The sequence below is a fragment of the Microtus pennsylvanicus genome, chromosome 4 (genome assembly GCF_037038515.1).
Source record: "Microtus pennsylvanicus isolate mMicPen1 chromosome 4, mMicPen1.hap1, whole genome shotgun sequence".
Lineage (NCBI taxonomy): Eukaryota > Metazoa > Chordata > Mammalia > Rodentia > Cricetidae > Microtus > Microtus pennsylvanicus.
The window spans coordinates 123,364,393-123,385,089 of NC_134582.1; the positions used below are offsets into that span (position 1 = coordinate 123,364,393).

Here is a 20,697-nt window from a genome sequence, read left to right on the forward strand (position 1 = left end):
CCCTCCCAGCTCCCACCTCATTGAGCTTTAGGACTGAGTAGCAGAAGTCTGATCCAATGTCAGTCATCTCTCAACGCACACATGGGAGAGGAAAAGCCAAGTGTGTGCCAGTGGCCAGTGGGAGGCCCTATCTCTGCTCTCACACTGGGGTAGCCTTAGCATCCAGATGCACATTTCCACTGCACTAGGAAAAGAACCAGAAAACTCTGGACGCATATAGATTTAGGGGCTCCAGGTACAAACATGCCCCCTACGGAGTATGCTTTTTTTCAGGTCAAATAAACTTCACTGTTTGTGTGGGGAGGGTGTGTATGCATGCATATGTATTCATGTGTGTATTTATAAGTGTGGAGGCCAGGGGTCAGCAGCAAATGTCTCCCTCAGTCATTCTCCACCTTATTATATTTTTTTTCTAGATAGCCTTTTACTGAGCCTGGAGCTCACCAATCCTGCTATACTGCCTTGCCAAAACCCCACAGAGAGCGTCCTGTCTCTGCCTCCCTAGTATTGATAGTATAGGCAAGGGCCATCATACCTAGCTCCTTTTACATAGATGCTGGGAATCCAAACCCAGGTCTTCATCCATGCATGGTAGGCACTTGGCTTACCAAGCTTCCCCCACCCCAACTCAATCTTTACAATTCTTTAAAAGCCAATTGTTTGAGTAGTTATTTTTTACATTAATTTTTGTATGTGCATACACACCTTCATGTGTCATTGTTCCTGTGTAGAAGTCAGAAGACAGTCCTTGCGGGACAAACTCAGGTCATTAGGCCTGCATGGCTACTGCCTTGAATCACTGAACCATACCTGCAACCCTTGAGAAATTATTTAATACCAACTATACTCTTAACCCCATGATAAGAACAGCAAAACTTTTCAAGTCTTTCAAAGTTTTGAGATGCTAAAAGCATGGAGAATGATTCCTAACAGGATCCAAGTGGACCTGTGTCAAATGTCTCATGTTGCCAAGCCCATTGACCGAATACGAAAGCCCTGTGCTTGGGACAATTGTCTTTTTAATCAGTTATACAACATCGTCTATGAGACTCTCCCACAAGCCAGCTGAGCTTTTCACCCAGTGTTGTGGCTTTGGAGAAATTACGGATTGCTAAAATAGGACTTGCAAAACCACTCAAGGCAGCAAGGGGCTTTGCAAATTGCTCAGACATGTGTTTGGCTGTTCCAGGGTGGTTCTCCTGGAAAGAGGCCATGCTGCTGCTGAGAAGCCAGGAGAAAGAAGCATGCCAAACTGACAGTGACTAGCAAGGAATAGGGTTTCAATGTCCAGAAATGACAGGAGAAAGGAGCGTGGCGATGGTCTCACATCAGTCATTGGATTGTCCTTGCATAAGGAGAAAGCTCACGCCTTCCAGAGTGCAGCCTTCTCAATGAAGTCTTAAACTAAGAAATAGCATCGACCTTGCATCCATCCACACCTCTCTTGGCTGCACGCTATTGCTCCCATAATGGTGTGATAGTTTCATGGTTTGGTTTATGGGCTTCAGGGCAGACCTGGAACCAAAGCCTGAACCTTAATCCACTTATAGGCCAGGCTATGCACCTGTACAAACCCTCAGCTTTCCATCAATAAAGAAGGATGGTAGACTACTTCCATAAGACATAATTCATGTACTACACTTAGGATAATGAATATCATGTTGAATATGTGCCCTGTTATGTTTTTAAGAGGTCTTCAAATATCTGGAGAGATGGTCTAGTCTGTAAAGCACTTACCAGGCAAGCATAAGACCCTGAAGTTCATCCCCAGCTCCAACATAAAATCTGCACATGGCAGTACATGTGTGTAATCACACCACGGGGGAGGCAGAGACAGGAGGATCCTGGCAGTCAGTTTAGGCATTCAGGGAACCCCATGCTCAATGAGAGACACTGCCTCAAAAAGAATCAGGTGTGGAGCGATTAAGGAGGACACCATAAGTCACCTCCCAACACAGTGTGTACGCACACAGGTGTATAGATATCCACATGAGGGGCCCCTGCTTATTTTATAAGTAAAGGAGAATTTGGAAAAGCCTTGATTCGTCCTTTTGTTTGTTTGGCTGATTTCTCTATATGGCTTGAGCAGGATTTACCTTTACCTTTCTAGACTTTTTTTGGCAAGATTTCTTTCTTTCCCCTCTTTTATTATTTTAGACAGGGCTGTGCTACATAACCCTGGCTGGCCTTGAACTCACAATCCTCCAGCCTCACTCAGTCTAAAGTACTGGGAACACATGTCGACAACAACCATGCTTATAGATAGGTATATCCTTGACCACCACCCCATCAGCTGTGGAGGATCATGGGTTTGAAAACCAACTGGTCTTGGACTTAGGCTGTGAAGTAGCTTGGGTGCTCAAAGATGAGCCTCTGAGCAGCTTCAGCCTTGGGGACAGATGGTCTCAGAGTCAATGGGATGGTGACAGTAGACTGGCCGAGCATTTTTCCACTTTGGTACTTCTTAATACTTTATTGAGAAATAATGTAAACATGGTACTTGTGTAGTACACTAAAATGCACATTATTCAAAGTGTCCTTATAAATAATAATATTTATAGTTTAAAACTATGGAGATAAAAATAGTATTTCTTTTTATGTTGTTTTCTTTTGTTTTGAAATAAGCTCCTGTATATCCCTGACTGACTTGGAACTGCTATGTAGCCTTGAACTTTCAATCCTCCTGCCTCCACCTCCTGAGAGCTGGGATCACAGAAGTGTGGCACCCATCCTATTTATGCCGTGATGGAGGCTGAAGCAGGACTTAATGAATGCTAAGCTTCAAGCACCCAAGACCCCGTCAATAGCTCTTCTTTAATTGCTAATATGGTTGCCTCCCTTTTCCAGATTCTTCATGATTTTTTCAGGGATCACCTCACATCATTTCTTCACCTTCTTATGAAGGTTTATTTCTTATTGATCTGCAATAGTTCATTGACTATGGATGATAAACACTTGTCTTTTTCCTGAATACAGCTTTCCAGTCATTTATTGTTTTTGTTTTTAATTTACAACAGAAGTTTACAATTTTCTTTTACCTGAAATAACTGTTTTTGTAGTCATTTTCATCTTCTATTTTTAATCTTTAAAAACTTGCTCTTTGCTATAAAACCAGTTAATAATAAATCTTTTTATAGCTTTGAATGTGGTTCATTTATTATCTTTACTTATCCCTTTAGTGTATCTGGAACAGGTTTACTATTATTATTATTATTATTATTATTATTATTATTATTATTAATCAATATAGTCTTTCTAGGAATAAATGCACATTAAGTGTTCAAATTCCTTTCTTCACTCTGAGATGGTTCAGACTCCCCTAGGGAATGATGCTGCCCATAGTGGGGAGTCTTCTCACCTCAGTTAGCATAATAAAGACTCCATGAGAGATGCCTACAGGGCAACCTCATCCATCTAGATCAGTGCTGACCATGGCTCCCTTCCCAGGCAAGTCTAGATAAAGACCAGTTGTCGATGAAAGCTAACATCACATCCATTAATCTACAATTTCATAAAGTATGAAAAGAAAACCTCTAAGGAAGAATAAATAAGAAACCATCATTTTAAAATTACAGAAACAAATATGAAAGAGAAAATCACAAAATCAGACACCAATAAATAATACCCCCAAAGAGAACAAAAGTTAAAATTTTAGTGTCTTTCAACAGCAACAATCGAAGTCAGCCAACAACGCAAATGTCCTCTGGTGACCCCTCTGCACTTGGAGCTGTGGGAACGGGCTGCAGATTTTGTCAGAACCACTTCTGAATTATTGAGACCTGGATTCTTTGTTCTATGGGTATGCCAAAGGGACTGCTAAGGGTTCTGTTTCACTGTTGGCCAAGGGATCCCCACTGGACACGTTTTTGTTGATGTGGTACTGTTCTGTTTCGTTGTTTCATTTAGCCTTGTTTTGAGCCAGGTCTAGCTATGTAGCCCAGATTGTCCTGACACTTGCTGTGTACCCCAGGCTAGTCTTGACTTTGTGTTCCTTCTGCCTCCGTCTCCTAAGTATTTGCATTCCAGTGTCCCTCACCATGGTCAGCCCACAACACTGTTGAGTGACCCTCTCACTGTGTTCCTATATCACTCACATTGTCCTCCCTTGTTCCCTCTAGCCTGTCCTTCTGCTTTCTTCCATAGAATCTACCAACGACTCACAGAAAGCAGTTTAAGGATGTCTGTAAGGAGGAACAGCTGCATGGTAAAACAGACATTTGGCATCAGCTGAATGTCATTCACAAGGCAGATCACCGTCCCAGTCAGAAGCTTGAGCAAGCAATGGGCAGGCAGCACTCACTCACCTGTTGGAGTTTAGCTCCCACCATGGAGGCACTGATGTCAAGCACGAAAACCACATTCTTGGGTAGAGGAGGGAGGTCTTTGGGAGCGAAGTAGTGCACAAAGTAACCATTCAGAACCTGGTGGAGGAAAATAGAGTAACCGAAGTAGGATTCAGAATAAGTAAGAAAATTATGAGAACAGTCGTTAGAACTTGTAAAACGCAAAGATAGCATGAAACTCAAAGATGGCATGAGACAGAGAGTCTAGGCTTCCACACCAAGAAGAAAATTATCTACAGCTTGATTCCTCCAAGGGAACTAGTGTTAACTAATATAATAAAGTAGAATCAACTCTTTTAAATTTATTCATCATGGACTGCGGTGAAACTCAGTGACAGAGCGCTTGCCGAGGATATGTAGACCCTGGGCTGAATCTGCATTACCTTGAAAATAATATAAATGTATACACAGGTATAGATACATAGACCATGACAAACCACCGACTTAATTATGCATCTTCTTCTGACCTTGCTTCTTGAGAACCCTGCTTCTTTCATGATCTGTTTTGACTAAGCATCCTACACAGGGAGGTGTCAAAGTTGTCTGCATTCTCTGCGCACATCTACATAGTTTAATATTCTCACCTTGTCTCTGCAGCAATACAACCTGAAGGGAAATAAGCTCCGGAACGTCTCTTTTAATTAAAGCTGAAGAGGTGCTAAAATTCTAACCTCATCTAAAACACCACAGGGAAAATTATATTATAGATTTCATTTGCTGTCCAGGTTACTGAAGCACGAAATAGGTACCTTTGGCAGCCAGCAAGGGAGCACCACTAGTCTCTTCGAAGACATATTTGGGGTTTAAACCATTTTACCAAGAACCGGAAAGATCTTTCACCTTCAGTTAAGTGTTGGAATCCATAGTTCTGAACTGAACAGAAAGGATCATGCTCCACACATGGCAGCATCATGGAAGCCATTACCTGGATGTCACCAACGCTCTGTTCTCTCTTGACATCATATCGAATGATGAAATCTCCCAAAATGCCATTCTGGGCAATCTTAGCTTGTTGGACCACAGTCGGCTTAAAAATAACTTTGGCAAAAGTTTCATTTTGGTTGATGACTGTAGAAGGGGGAGGACCCGTGTCACCTGTAAGTAAGATATAAATACAACAAATAGCTGAAATTATAAAGCCTTTTCCTGAAGAGAATTACCATTTTGCATAGACACAGGATGTTAGACTTCAATCTATTGGACGTTTGAAGACCTGGTATCTTCTAAGAACGTCTGTCAATTTCTCAAGGCAGAAGGGGTTTGTTTGGGCCCATCGTTTGAGTAGATAAGCCATAATGGAGTAGAAACTGGTCACTTTGCAGCCAAGATCAGAAAACAGAGAGATGAATGCCTGCTCATCTCACTTGCTTCTTTTAATCCAATCCAGGACCCCATCCCATAAGACAGTGCCACCCATAGTGAGGGTCATCTTTTCTACCCCAATAAAGCTAATCTAGATAGTCCTTCACAGGCACAAAGGATTGGTTTGCCTCTTGGATGATTCTGGCTCCTGTCAGAGCAACAATATTAGCATCACAGAAGAACTGATACTGATTTCCTTTGCACTGGGTGAGAGTCCTTGCATAGGTTACATACAGATCATAGCCATAGCCTTTGCAGTATGTAAGTTATTCTAATATTCTGCAATAATCCAATGTATTATCTTTAAACTACCAGCATGCACCCACTTTATCTTGCTCCAAATCTCTCTCAAAATGTCTTTTGACAAGTTCCCCAACTTAATTCGTTCATAACAAAATGAAAGTCCTGGGAATTTAAAGACTATCACTTCTTTCTTCTGATTTATTTGACTAGGTTCTTTGATACAGACCACGAGAAAGGATGTGTATTATTTGTGTTGCCTGTTGACCTCTGGTGTTCATTCATGATGAAAATTCATGAATTTCATATAAATGCTTTATTTCACAAGCCCAAAGAGTGGGTGAATTCTCTATTTGGTTCTTCACCAAGAAGCCAAATTCCTGAGGCTGGCTCCCGCCCACTAAGTGCCATACAGCTAAGGTTTTCTACCAGCATGGTTTCTACCACTATGGGGAGCAACTCAAAAGCAGAACCTTTTAAAAACTATTACTGTACAGGGGTGCACAGGGGTGCACAGGGGTGCACAGGGGTGCCAGGACACGCGTGCAGAGGTCAGAGGACAACTTTCAGGAGTTAGCTCTCTCCTTCCCTCTTCGACTCCAGGGATCAAACTCAGGTTGTCAGGATTGCAGGGCATGCTCTTTCACAGCCTGGCCTGAGCCACTTGCCCATATCTCTAGAAAATGACAGTGCTCTGGGCTAGGAAGGTGACACAGCATGAAGGCCCAAGTGCCCATCTTTAACCAGTGTAGAAAGACGGGCATGATAATGAGTGTCTGTAATTCCAGTGCTGATGTGTAGAGATGGGGCTCATGGGGTTCCCTGACCAACCAATCTAGTCAATTTGTGAGTTCCAGGTTCACTGAGAAATGCTGTCTTAAAAAAAAAAAGTGTATAGCAACAGAGGAGTTGACCTCTGACCTTCACATGCACAAACCTGTGCACAAAGGCAGGTGTACACACCTACACACGCAAACACAAAAGAAAGGGGAAAGTAAAATCTTCTGTATTAAAGAAAGGGAAATCTGATAATTCTATTAATATAGACTTCCAGCTACTCATCTAAACCCCAAAGCAAAATAATCCTATTTAATACTATTGAGGTTTCCTTGCTCTGAACTAGGGCTCACCCTGCTGACTGTCACACAGTACTTAATAAGCACAGTGAGCTGAGTACTCAGGGCCCTTCCCCGTGTTCTAAAGATAATGAAGCCCAGAAAGGAAGGCTTTGCAAGCTGACCAGAAGAAGGAAACCGCTGCCACACCTGTCTAATAAGAGGCCTTGTTTGTTTTCCTCCTCTTTGTTTTCTGCCCACTTGGTTAAGAGGAAGGAGTGAAGTGTGGCAGCTGCCACAGTTAAGGGCACTCTATCTTGTCAACTGCCATCAAGAAAATGTACTAGCTGCTCCCTGTACCCAGGGACTCCTCTCAGGCCACCAGCTTTCCCATGAGGCTGTCCTCCTGTGTAAAGCTTGGACTTCAAAAGCAAGAAGTCTGTGGAAGCCATGTAATAGCAAAGAAAGCGCTTGTGTTTCACAGACCCTACGTGACTGACTCAATGTTTCAGTTTTACTTCTGGCAAACTGGAGCCCGACCAGCATGCATCATTGCTAGGACAATGTTGAACATGGCTCCAGGCACATAATAGCTGTTCAATACATAATCACCGGTGTATTCATTAGTTTTCTATATAGTGTGAAAAAATGCCTGATACAGCAACTTAGGGCAAAAAGGCTTTATTTTGACTCAGTGTGAGTGTACAGTCCATCACCGTGGAGGAATCACAGCAGAGGAGGCCAAGCAGCTGGTCACATTGTATCACTTGCTTTCTGCTTTTCTCCTTTTAATTTCTACAACCCCAGCCCATTGGATGGTGCTGCTGCCCGCCCCCTGCAGGCTTAGCCTTTCGTCCTCAGGGAACGACTCTGGAAGCCCCTCACAGACATCCCCAGAGGCAAGTCTCTTGGCGACTCTAAATTCAGTCAAGAGAGTGATGAAGCTTAACCATCACAGACCCTCTCTTTTGGAGTCATTTCCTATACAAATTAAAAGAAAAAAAAAACCTATTATTTTTCTGTAACAGCTAGTCTTCATTTGGAATCGCAGTTTGTTTACCCATGACAGCTTGATGAAAACAATAATTTGGAAAGGCCTGGTAAGTCCTTATGAACATTATTGATCTGGAATGTAAGAGTGTCTATATAAAGAATAATTTTAGGGCTGGAGAGATGGCTCAGTGGTTAAGAGTACTGCCTGCTCTTCCAGAGGTCCTGAGTTCAATTCCCAGCAACCACATGGTGGCTCACAACCATCTGTAATGAGATCTGGTGCCCTCTTCTGGCCTGCAGACAGAATACCAAGAATACTGTATAAATAAATAAATCTTTAAGAAAAAAGAATAATTTTATAAAGTGCAATGAAGGTAGCTGCTTCTTAGAGAGCCCCCTGAGAGGGTGTGCAGAATTCTCATATGAATGTATGCATATGCTTTTCTGAAATGAAGATTCATAACTTCTGCTAAAAAATTCAAGTTTATAAGTGCTATTTCATTTTCTTTGTTTGATTCTATCCTTTAAAAACAAAACACGCATTTGGCTGGTATATATAATATATTATATATTGTTTTATATCTAGAGAGAGGTTCAGAGGACACAAACTTCCAGTCCTGGCTTTGTGCTAAACCACGGATGCTAGTCACAAACAGATATTCTTTTAGACAACCACAAATGCTGGGGGAAGGAAGCCAGTTACTACATAAAGTGTCTAAATGGGAAAATACACAGGGGCCAAAGAACCATGCTCAAGGACACTGGCTGGAAGCTACAGCCCCGAGAGCTGATGAGCAGAGGGATTTCCTGGATTCTGTTTCCTGTGGGCTTTGGGTTTGGCTACTGTCAACCCCAAAGCTGCCAATACCTGTGCCTTCTACAAAAGGATTTCCAAACAAACACTGCCTGCTCATTTCCCCTGAAAAGAGGCTAGATGGCCTAGGTGTGTTTATAAAAATTCATCAGCTGAGCTACTCAGTTAAATTCCAGGCAGTCAAAAATACTGTGACTTATTGGGCAGCTACAATTTGATGTTAAAGACGAAAGTCATGCAGATCAGCTGAGTGCTGTAATAAAAACTAAGCAGCGGCAATGAGAAGAAACTGGTTGCTTTTTACAAATCTCTCACTAAATAAAGTTTTCTTACTGGAAAGGATTCTTCTCACGTGTTTGATGTGATGGTTATTATTGATTGTCAGCCTCCCAGGACCTAGAGTTCCCTAGGAGACACACTTCTGGGCCTGTCTGTGAGGACTCATCTACAGTGAGCTAAGTGATGTGAGAAGACCCATCCTGAACGTGGGAAGCACCATCCATCAAACTGGAGGCTCAGACTGAATACAAAGGATGAAGAGAGCCGAGATCTGCTTTCTGGTTCTGACTGCAAATACAATGTGACTATCCACCTCACCCTCCATGGCTTCCCCACACAATGAGCCGAGCCCCTTGAACGGGAAGCTGGAACAAGCCCTTCATCCTACGCTGCTTCTTGATTGGTCTCAGCAATTAGATAAAAGTAACTTACATTGTTGGTGTGTGTGTTTTTTTTCTTTTTGGAGAAAGCATTATATAAGCGCAATAGCATCATATAGCACAGCAGAGAAGAATAATGAAAATTTACATTTTAGAACTCAAGAGGTCTTTTTTTATAGTTAAGTGGTGTTTGCCCAAATTTCTTAACAAGTTTGCATTCTTCGCTACCTCTTTAAGTTTCTTTCTCCCTTAAATAATATATTACGGACTCTCAGTTTTCCATAATTGAGTGTGAAGAAAGTTTATACATGTTGACCACTTAACATGAAGGAGATTGCTATATCCATAGGTGGTTTCCATGAGACAACTGAAGACACTGATTATGGAACTCTGTGGGCAGACACAGCAAAGGCCGGCCTGACTTTAGCCACAGCTGCGACTGATGGCTTCGTTCACACAATGGCATCCATCTCACACACTAGAAGAATCAAAAAAAAACCAAAAAACCAAAGTGAAGTCCTACAGGAAGAACAGGCTGTTCCCACTCCCTACCTAAAGAGGGAACGCCAGGCTTTGGTGACACACTCATCTCTTAGCATGCTGTCCACAGATGGCCCCAACCGAAATCCAGTCAGAACAAGGAAGGTGACATGGGCTTCCATGCCAGGATGAAGAAGGAAAACAAAGCTCACTCTGGAGCCAAATGATTCACACCTGAGTCACCCCTGAGCTAAACAACACCGAAACGCTTCGCATAACAATTAGTTGCTTTCCTGGCAAAAGTTCAGAGATCTCACCAAAGCCAAATCGGGCTATGCCCTTCAGCTGCTGAAAAGCAGCCGGATCTGAGGAAGAACATAGAACTGGGGGTTTTGTGGTGAGTCACAATACTATCCTTTAGTAACGGACACTTGCCGGATTTAGAAAATAAAAATACAGGATGTCCGCTTCTACTTGAGTTTTGGACAAATCGTCAATAGTTTTCAGAATGTCCAGAGTGTTACATGGCATCTGTGGCTTCCCCACAAATAAAATGTAAGTAGGCATCAAGATTTCACCCAGCAGCCCTAGCAAAGAGAGATATAATTTAGAATTTTTTGAACCAATTTCTTCTAGAACCAAAATGTCTGCCCTCTAATCCCTCCATGATAACAAAAGGAGAGATAGGCCCAAGACCTGGCAAAACCAAAGTAGTAAACTGTTGAAAACTTAACGGCTCTTTATTACAAAGTCCTTTCTTTCTTAATTCATTGAACAAAAACTTCATGGGCATCCATTCCATGCCAGGCACTACCAGAGAGGACTGAAAATATACTCTCAAGAGCCTTGACAACTAAAGATAAAGTCAGTTGTAAAGGAGAACATTCATAAAAGTTGAGGAATAGGTTTGATTCAGCCTTCCTAAACATATGGCACTGTATTGCTCTCAAGTCAGAGCATAGACCTTGCACCACAGTGAGTCTCTGAATCTCAGATAGATGTGTCAATAGCTTCTACTTCCAGTGCAAAGGGGAGTGAAGCTGTGATTTAGCAATTCTCTTCTTTCTACTTAAGCTACTCGGTTTCCAGGATTATTGAAGTCAAAAGAGTATAGGAAGTTTTGAGGCGGAGGGGTTGAGACAACTAAACACAGGCTCAGCTCAGATCTTTCGCTTCTCTGTCTCTAGTGCCTGTGATGCTGAGTCAAAGCTGGGATGGCAAGAGGCAACTTCTACAGGTTATGTAAGCAATTTTGAACTGACCTGATTCCCATAGTAAAAACATTACTGGTAAGAAGGTGAACAACAGATACTTTTAAAAAGATCTAACAGCAGGTTGGGGAAACAAGGGATTCAGCAGGATGGGAGAAAGAGAGAAGGAAGGGATATTATGAGAGTTAGAGTATGCATTCACGAAATTGTGAACAGACGGGTTTTTTTTTTAAAGATTTAAAGTCAAGGTTATTGTGAGGGGGGCTGGAGAGATGGCTCAGAGGTTAAGAGCATTGCCTGCTCTTCCAAAGGTCCTGAGTTCAATTCCCAGCAACCACATGGTGGCTCACAACCATCTGTAATGGGGTTTGGTGCCCTCCTCTGGCCTTCAGGCATACACACAGACAGAACATTGTATACATAATAAATAAATATTTAAAACAAAACAAAACAAAACAAAAGATTATTGTGAGGGTTTCGTGACATCCCAAAACAATCCTGCTTCATTTAAAAGCTGCTTCTTTTGGTTAAAATCCTGACCTAGTTGATGCCCCTAAATTCTGCTGGGAAGCCCAAAGTCGTGACTCCAAGCCTTGGCTAAGCATGAGGATGACAGTATAGTTATGAAGATATCTGCCTGATATCTAGAGGACGAAGAGATGAGTGGGTGCCTGGGGCTAGGGTGGTGACCGGGTGACTGCATATAGATATAGATATCTTAGGGAGTGCTACAAGTATTCTAAAATCAGTTTGTGGTGATGGTTGTGCAACTATGCAAACACTAAAATGCAATGAATTTCATCCTTAAGGTAAGTAACTTTTATAGTACGAAATTAAACCACAATTAAAATAAATAAGATGGACATAGCAGTCCATGCCTGTAAACTCAACACTACGGAGGTTGATGAAGATGGATCATGAGTTTGAGACCAACTTTGGATCCTAAGTGAGATCTAGCTCAAGGGAAAAAAAAACAAAACAGAAAAAGGAGAACTGGCTGGGGAGGAACCCTGCTAAGAGGTTATGTGCTACGAGCCAAGGAGAAGGCTGCTTGTGAGATGAATGTGTTAGCATGTTGTGTTAGTTATTTCTCTCATGTCTGTAACAAAATACTTCACTAAAGCAACTCAGGAGAAGAAGGTTTTACTTTATCTCACAGTTTGAGAGTACAATGAATCAGGGCTGGGGAGTCAGGAGAATGAAGTCACTGCGGCGGATGCAGAATGGCCCCCACAGGCTTCTGTATTTCAGTTCTTGGACTATTTGGGAAGGATTCAGAGGTTAGCCTCATCTGAAGAGCTGTGCCATTAGGAGTGCCTTTAAGGTTTCAAAAGCCATTATGGGGTAAGTTCTCTTTCCTGCCTCTAATTTGTGGATTGGGATGTAAGCTCTTAGTTCCTGCTCCAGCACTCTCCCGGCCTGTCTGCGGTCATGCTCGTGCCAAGCCCTCTGGAACCGTGAGCCCCAATAAATACTTTCTTTTATAAGTTGTCTTGGTCATGGTGTCTCTTCACAACAATAAAAAGGTAATCGTCCAGATTTAGGAAGCAGAGGGAGAAGAATGCTCATGCTTAGACTTTCTCTTTTTCATTCAGTCTAGGACCCCAGCTCTAGCTAGTACTGCCACATTCAGAGTGGATCTTCCCTACTCTGATAAACTTTTCCTGGGAACATCCTCATAGATAAAGACAGAGATTGCTTCCAAAGTGATCCTCAAGCCAGTCGGGCTGAAAATAGCGATGAACCGCCACACAGAGAGGACAGAATAGAGACCCCTGAACCCACACACATTTGAAGTACATGCCTCAGTGCACACCTGGAAGAGCATTCATCCCAGCTAGCCATATCCCCGGAAAGGCTTTGTTTCAAATGCTGGCATGTGCTGCATAATTAATAGTGAGGCACGTGACAGACCATGTGCCTATGTGACACTGGCTCTGTACATGCTGTGACAAAGCTGAGGGACTCCTGCCACCTAGGGACGCTGTGGTCTGTGATCATTCTAAAAGTGCAGTATAGTTCATGACTCATGCTTATACACACACACACACCACAGCCAGCTGCACAAAAGTAGAGCATACACAATTATGCATGTTGTTTGAATAGGTGTGGTCTTGTGGAAGAAATGTGTCCTTGTGGGGGCAGGCTTTGAGGTCTTGTATATGCTCAAGCTGCACCCAATGAGACAGTCTACTTCCTGTTACCTGCATATCAACGTGTACCAACTCCTTGTTCAGCATCATGTCTACCTAAGATGATAATGGACTAAACCTCTGAAACTGTAAGTCACCATCTCAATTAAATATTTTTCTTTATAAGAATTGTTGTGGTTAAAGTGTCTATTCACAGCAATAGAAACTCTAACTAAGACCATAACCCCAATAAAACTCATTGACTCCACCAAGTTGTACCTTGGTGGTATCCATACTTTAGTCTGCTGTGGGTCCCCTATCTAGGGTGAGTAGATGCATGTGCTGACACCACCCCCACCAGGAAAAAAAAGTTTTTCAGACAGCATCTATAAAGCTTGCTTCTTTATAAAGAAAACAAGCATGAAAAGATATGGACTAGCAAGGTTGTTACAAAAACAGAATAAGACTACACCATGGGCAACACTCTCTGTGTAGTACCTAACAAAATAATGCTTAGGCCAAATGCATCCTTCAAGAGCAATACAAGCAAAACTCATACTATTCAATGAAATAAGCCAGACTCAGCAAGATTAATCTACGTGACATTTCTTACATGCAAAATCTAGATTTAAAATCATACATGTTTGCATGTGTGCTTATGCATATAAGATATGGAACTGAAGAGGGAAATTAAATATTTTCCTTTATAAGAGTTGTTGTGGTTAAAGTGTCTATTCACAGCAATAGAAACTCTAACTAAGACCATAACCCCAATAAAACTCATTGACTCCACCAAGTTGTACCTTGGTGGTATCCATACTTTGGTCTGCTGTGGGTCCCCTATCTAGGGTCTTCTTCCCTGAGGAAGAAGAAAGACATCCTGACATAGCCAGAAAATACAGAGAGTAATGGAATATTTGTGGGGAGGAAGGAGAGAGGGAGACTAGCTTGACGATGGAAGGGAGCCAGCCAGCAGGAGAGAGGGGTGTCAGGAGAGGGAAGGAACAAAAAAAGAAGGAAGTCTAATGATACATGTGCGTGAAGATGCCATGATGAGACACACGGCTTTGTCTTCTAATCTAAAAATAAATAAATCATTTTTTTTTGAAAAGATGAAATGGAGCCATAGGTCAGAGACTCATTTAGACAAATTGCAAACATCTGATTTCTTAATCACAGATAGAACTATCTGAGAAATGAACACCCAGCCTTGAGTCAGGCTCTCTCTGTTCCAGCTCACGTTCTGGGGCAAGCCTGACTCTAGTGTGATCTCTACCCTAGATTTATTTTGGAAACACACAAGGGTGTCCAGACAAAACCACAACATCCTGTGTTCCTTGCTGCCGGGGTCACCATTCTCAGAACAACAACAGCTGAGCTGGAAAGATCAACGGGAACGTTAGTGAACAAGTCTGCCCCCTGAGTGGGGCTAAAGGACACCCCAGTGAAATCTGCAGGTTCCGGAAGACAGAGATCTGCTTTGATACAAGGAGTTGGGGGAAAATCTTAAAAATAAACAGACCTGAAGAGATCAATGGTCAAGAAACAATTCTTGGAGATACTAAGAAGCTCTAACTAAAAACAATAAGCAACCGACAGTCATAACTCATACCCTGCCCAAAATCCACATGAACAGAGGCATGCAGCACATATTTAGCTCTGAAGAGTCATGGGGGTTCTGAAAATCAGGCAAGCATACATTTCAGTTGCCTTCAGTTCATCCTGAGGACATATTCACTAACCCTGTGTGTTTGTGGAGGCGCACTACACAGGCATTTCACTGCTAGGAGACTCTACCACCACTGGGAAGCTTCTTCCACTGAATAATAATTCTTCAAACAGCTAAAGCTAGAAAAAATTCCCTCTAAAGTTACTATTAGTGAGGCAGTAGTTTCGAGAGCATTCTCCTTTTTTTTTTTTAAGTATTTGCTTTTGAAGATGCCGTATTAGTGATAAGCACTGTTTAAAAGGCGTTAGATTAGATCTTGCAAAGAGACAAAGGTTGATGGGAGACAGATAGACCTCTGAAGGCACTTTATATGCTTTAAGATGTCTAGAGGGAAAAGGTAACTATAAGGAACACAATAATGATAATAATAACACAGCAATTATTAAGCTCTTACTCTGGGCCAAGAGGCTTCTGTGCGGTGTGCCTCAGATCACCCTGAGACAGCCTCTACCCCTGCTGCAGTTGTGGGAGCTCCGTTTCACACAGTTGCAGTGATTTCCTGATTTCCTTCCAGTTTATACCAGTAATCTATGAGCCAAAGTCTATGAGCCGTGTAACCACTCCCCACAAGGCATGAGGATGAAGGCTCAGATTTCCTGCCATTTCTGAATGTCAGACTCCTCGACAACAGTTTGGCTTTCACAGTCGAATGGGGCTCACAAGGGTCAAGTGTACTTTTTGTTTTAAGATGTGCCTGCTCTGGACTCAGCAGCCACGGGCTCTTTTAACTCAGAGTCTGCCCTTTCACCTGTTCATGTCTCATTGGCTGTTCCCCTGTTCCCAAGGTCACAGATACCTGAAACTTTGTACTCCACTCTGGGGTGATGTTTGAATACGGTTATCTTATTACTTGATTGGATTTGACATTCAGCAGTATTTGTGTGTCAAGCATAAAGACAGATACAAGTAAGTGCTTAATATGAATTATTATTTGGAATTAATGATGATTTCTGAATGGCAGAATGAGCAGGTCTCTGTTTCTTGTGCCTTTTTATGGACTCTTCTCTCTGCATGTTTGTTTCATCCAGCTCTAATGTGTCAGTTTTTGTTTTGTCTTATATTATATTTTATTATTGTCCCATAGAAGCCTGTTTGTTTCCTAATGAGAAACAGAAAGGGAGTGGATCTGGATGGCATAAAAAGGTGGGATAGAGCTGGGAGGCGTAGCGGGGAGAAATCCATACTCAGAATATATTATGTGGGAAAAATTATTGTCAATAAAAGACAAATATGTAATATGTATAAATATATAATACATATGAAAGCTTCTACAATAATAATAGGCTTCAGTTTTTAAAATATACATATATATATATCACCTTAAATCTTTCATAATTACTTCAGTAAGTTGAATGCTATATTTTTAAAAAATCAGAATTTAAGAAAAGCCTGAATTTTGAGTTTCTATGTTAAAAATGGTTGCTTACTATCCCATATAGATTGGAACCCATTATTTTCAGTACTGAGTACTGAGTCTTGTTCTTCACTCAGCCTAGTAAAGTCTGGTTCTCTGCGCTCTGGCCTAGGTGCCCTCTGACTTTTCACTTTGAAAGCTTTACTGTACTGTCCAGTCTAGCCTTGATCTTACTCCACAGCTCAGGCTAAACTTTCAAATCTCCTCCTTCAGCCTCCCAAGCAGCTGGGATTACAGGTGAGTGCTGCTGTCTCCAAACACGTTTTTCTTTGAAAGAATATAATATAACATTATTAAATATTGAAAAGAAGATTGATGGGGCTAGGAGAAGAGGCCAATGGTAGGGCTCTTGACTAACATTTTCAAAACCTTAGCTTCCAGTTCACTCACCATAAAAAAGATGAATTGTTATAGAACATAGCCATAACCCTATGCCCTTAATATGAAATCGTCGTTCTATGGAACTCTCTAGTCTCTGTCTGACATGCTTAATGTCATCGTGCGTGCTCTGTCGGACACATTTGATAGTGTCACGCATGCTGATATGTTTTGTCTTTTCCCCATTACATGATGAGTCGCTTTTGATCCTTGCTCATTCCTAATTGCTCCTATATTGTTAAATATTTAGACTGATATTTTGTCTGTTTAATACTATTAGCTTTCTGGGTGTAACAACCTCAATATATTAAAAAATTTTACCTACAATCAGCTCTTCAGAGGGGGTTACAATGTCAAAATACTTAAACATTTATTCATCTTTTGAAGGAAGATCGGTCTTTAAAAAATAATTATACACTGTTAATCCCAGCACTAGGGAGTCAGAGGCAGGTGAATCCCTATGAGTTCGAGACCAGCCTGGTCTACAGAGCGAGCTCCAGGACACGCTCCAAAGCTACACAGAGAAACTCTGTCTCGAAAAACAAACAAACAAACAAAAACAAACCAAAAAAGAGTTATACAAACCCTTGTCTTTGTTGAATTCCTTCCAATTCCCATAAACATGCAACCTTAGGGAAGGGGCACCATTTCTTTTACAGAGTTCAGGAAATCCCAGTCCCAGTGAATGTCCCCTAAGACCTGAGCACGGTCAGTCACAACTTACCTTCCGCCGTCCCACTGCCCTTCTTCCTGCTGTTGTGAAGAGGCAGCACCTCCAAGGCCGAGATACCCGACCTCTCCAGAACATTCACCTCCACAGTCAGCCTCCCCACCAGCTGCTGGGGGCGCACGCTGATGGAATGCTCATATTTCCCCAGCCTCCTCTGCAGAAGTTCCTCATAACTGAGGAGGAAAGCGGCTTTGTCCTTGCTGGGAATCACTAAGGAAGCTCTGAACATGTCAGCCCCCTTCTCCCTGTTAGGAAGTAAAAATGGACCACAAATAAGTTCCCTCCTCAAGATACCTTGCATACTTGCCAAAGAGACTCTGCGGTCGAGCCATATGAGAGCCCTAAGAAAAGAGAAAGGAGACTTATGGGTGTTCTTCAAGGGTACAGTGTTTGCCCAGTGAGCAGGAAGGCCTAAATTTAATCCAAGTATCATTAAAAAAAATTTAAAAAGAAGAAAATCAATTTTAATTTTGGAAGAAGTATAGATCTATACTAGAAAAAGGCCACTGTCATGGTTTGATCTGGAGTGCCCATCCCCCATAGGGTCTTGTGTTGGGCACTTGGTCACCAATCAATGGCACTGTTTTGGGGAGTTGTGGAACCTTTGAGTTTAGCTAGAGGAAGTAGGTTATAAGGAAAGATCGCTGAAAGATAATAGGCCAGCTCAGTTTCTGGTTAGCTTTCTCTGGTCCTGATGATGCCACATGGGGTGCCCCACCACAAACTCCTACTACACCACAAACTCCTACTTCCCAGACAGTGGCTCCCACCATGCGCCTTCCCTATTGTGATGGATATGACTCTCTGAAACCAGGAGCCAAATAAATCCTTCCTCTCCTCAGCTGCTTCCATCAGAGTTGTTTGCCTTCTACTAAGGGCCAAGGAATACTGAGTAGGAGAGAATTCAAATCTGGCTGCCTCCCTTAACTCTCCCTGAGACAGACCCAGTGAGATGCTCTAAAGAGTACAGTTCAGCGGTGAATTGTTGGAACAGTGAGCCTGGACAAGATGTGAATGAGGTTCTCACTGTTACAGGTGTGGCCAAGAAATGTAGACATCTTACATAATTGTAAAGTCCATAATATATCACAGTTTTGCACCTTGGTGATTGTGTTTGTCAGTAAATAAAATAAATGACCATACTATATAGTATAACAATACTAGCCATGGCAAATGTTTTCAGGACTTGGGGTTCAGGTTGTCTGCATTAAGGTGGCAGAATACCAACAGTGGTTAAGACACTCAAGAACATTCTAAGAAAATATGTATGTTGGGGGAAGAAACCTTTAAACAAGAATTCTACAGCTCAGAACGTTCTGGAAGAAGCTGCAGAAAGAAGAGACTCAAACTGTCGGGAGAAATCTTGGGAAAACTACAAGCTCTGAATTTGGAAGAAATATATCGGAATAAGAATTTTAAAAAAAGGGACCAGCCAGAAGAGACCATTCCAATTCCCATAGGAAAGGATCGCTGTACTTTGCCCTGGAAGTGGAAAGAGATACAAACACTGAGACAGAAGTTTCACCCCACACTAGGCAGATAAAATGGAAAAGAAATGACGGCAGATTCCGTTAAAGTAAAATGGCAGAACGTGTGATGGAGGGAGGTGGTGAAGGAATGGTATTAGATCACTTTCAATCCATCACTAGTAAAACCAGATCTGTTTACACAAGACACTGGAAGAGTAACCCAAAGTTCAGGAGGAAGTTACTTTCATCTTAAGTTCCACTCACAGCCAAAACCTTGAGCCAGGTCTCCGAAAGTTTGTCCGTCATGCACCATGCTGAGAAAATTACTTCAGAATATACTTTCATAAAGATGAGAACCATAAAAGAGGAGGAGGATATAGAATTAAAGAAATAACAAAACCACCACGCAACAAAAGGGAGATCCCAGAGTAGATGTTTTACAGCAAATCTGCAAAGCAAAAGCAGTATGTTGCAGAAACAGGACTTGGCCATGTTTTCGCAGTTTATGGAACCAGAATTTGCCCTCATCTTTCATTTGTCTTGTAATTGATGTTGGCCAGACATCCAGGGTGTGGGATGACTGGATGCCATTGCATCCAGAAACCCGGTTATAACTATTCATTTTGTTATTATTTCAAACAAACTACGTGTCTTCGTAGATGCTAATCTTGACAAAATTAAATCCTATCTCCTAAGAAAAAAAAAGAAAAGCAATTAGAAGTTCCAGGACTCATGGTTCAACTAAATTAAACGGGGTCACCATCCTGAGCAATTCTGATAGAGACAACTCGGGACACAGCTGCAGCTCAGCAAAGCCAACTTCCAATAACTTGCTGCACCAAGGGAGATGGCATCCAGACGCATTGTGCAGCCTCCCACCAAACAAAGAGATGGAGCATAGGATTATGGGAAGGGGGAAGGGGAGAGGGTAGGTCAAAATTCAGCCAGTAATTGTTTGAACAGGCTCAAAGCAAGCAGGGTTGTGTGAAGCCATCAATGTCACCTTGACTGGAATACTTCACTGTTCTGTGTCCTTGGGAACTGTAAAGTTAGGATAAAGGTGGAGACGTCTATCTGTATCTGAATATCGGGGCTGGCTTTACTTTTCAGAATCAGAGTTAAGCCAAGACTCAGGTCTTTCACACAGAATGAGCTCCTTCGTTCTCACTGATGGCATTTCTGACTACCAAGTCCTGTGACTTTTGAGAACTAGTGTTGCCCAAACAATGTCCCTTTATGAGTGAACCAAATGAGGTTTACAAATATGCAACCTTTTGTCTAGATACTAAAATGGCTTTTCTGTGAAGGGAAAGGAAACCTTCCAAATGGTCTAGTGGGGGAGGGGGATAAAGTCTTTGTGTACTAGACAGTACCTGTCGATATCAGTTATCATTACAAGAAAATGCTGGGACTGGAAAGACGGCTCAGTGGGTAAAGTGCTTGCTGAACAAACACGAGGACCTGAATTCAGATCCCTAGCATGGACAGAAAAGCCAGGTAAGGCTGTGTTCACCTGTAATCCAGGCATGGGGTTGGGGAGACAGAGGTCTCCTTGAGTGATCACTGGCAAGCCGGTCTAGCCAAAACAGCAAACTTCAGTGAGAAATCCCTTCTCAAAAGACTAGGATATCTGGTCTTCCTCCAACCATCACACACTCACTTACATGTGAGAGCATACACACACACAC

At 42.1% G+C, this 20,697-nt stretch overlaps 1 protein-coding gene across 1 annotated transcript in view; it reads right to left on the minus strand.

Moving 5' to 3' along the window:
- Itih5 (inter-alpha-trypsin inhibitor heavy chain 5) overlaps positions 1-20,697 on the minus strand; it is an 89,501-nt gene that overhangs the window by 38,540 nt on the left and 30,264 nt on the right. The window contains exons 5-7 of the mRNA XM_075970346.1: positions 17,535-17,785; positions 5,269-5,438; positions 4,305-4,421 (exon numbers count right to left, since the gene is read on the minus strand). Coding sequence (XP_075826461.1) covers positions 4,305-4,421; positions 5,269-5,438; positions 17,535-17,785 — 538 coding nt within the window. The remainder of the gene's footprint in view (positions 1-4,304; positions 4,422-5,268; positions 5,439-17,534; positions 17,786-20,697) is intronic.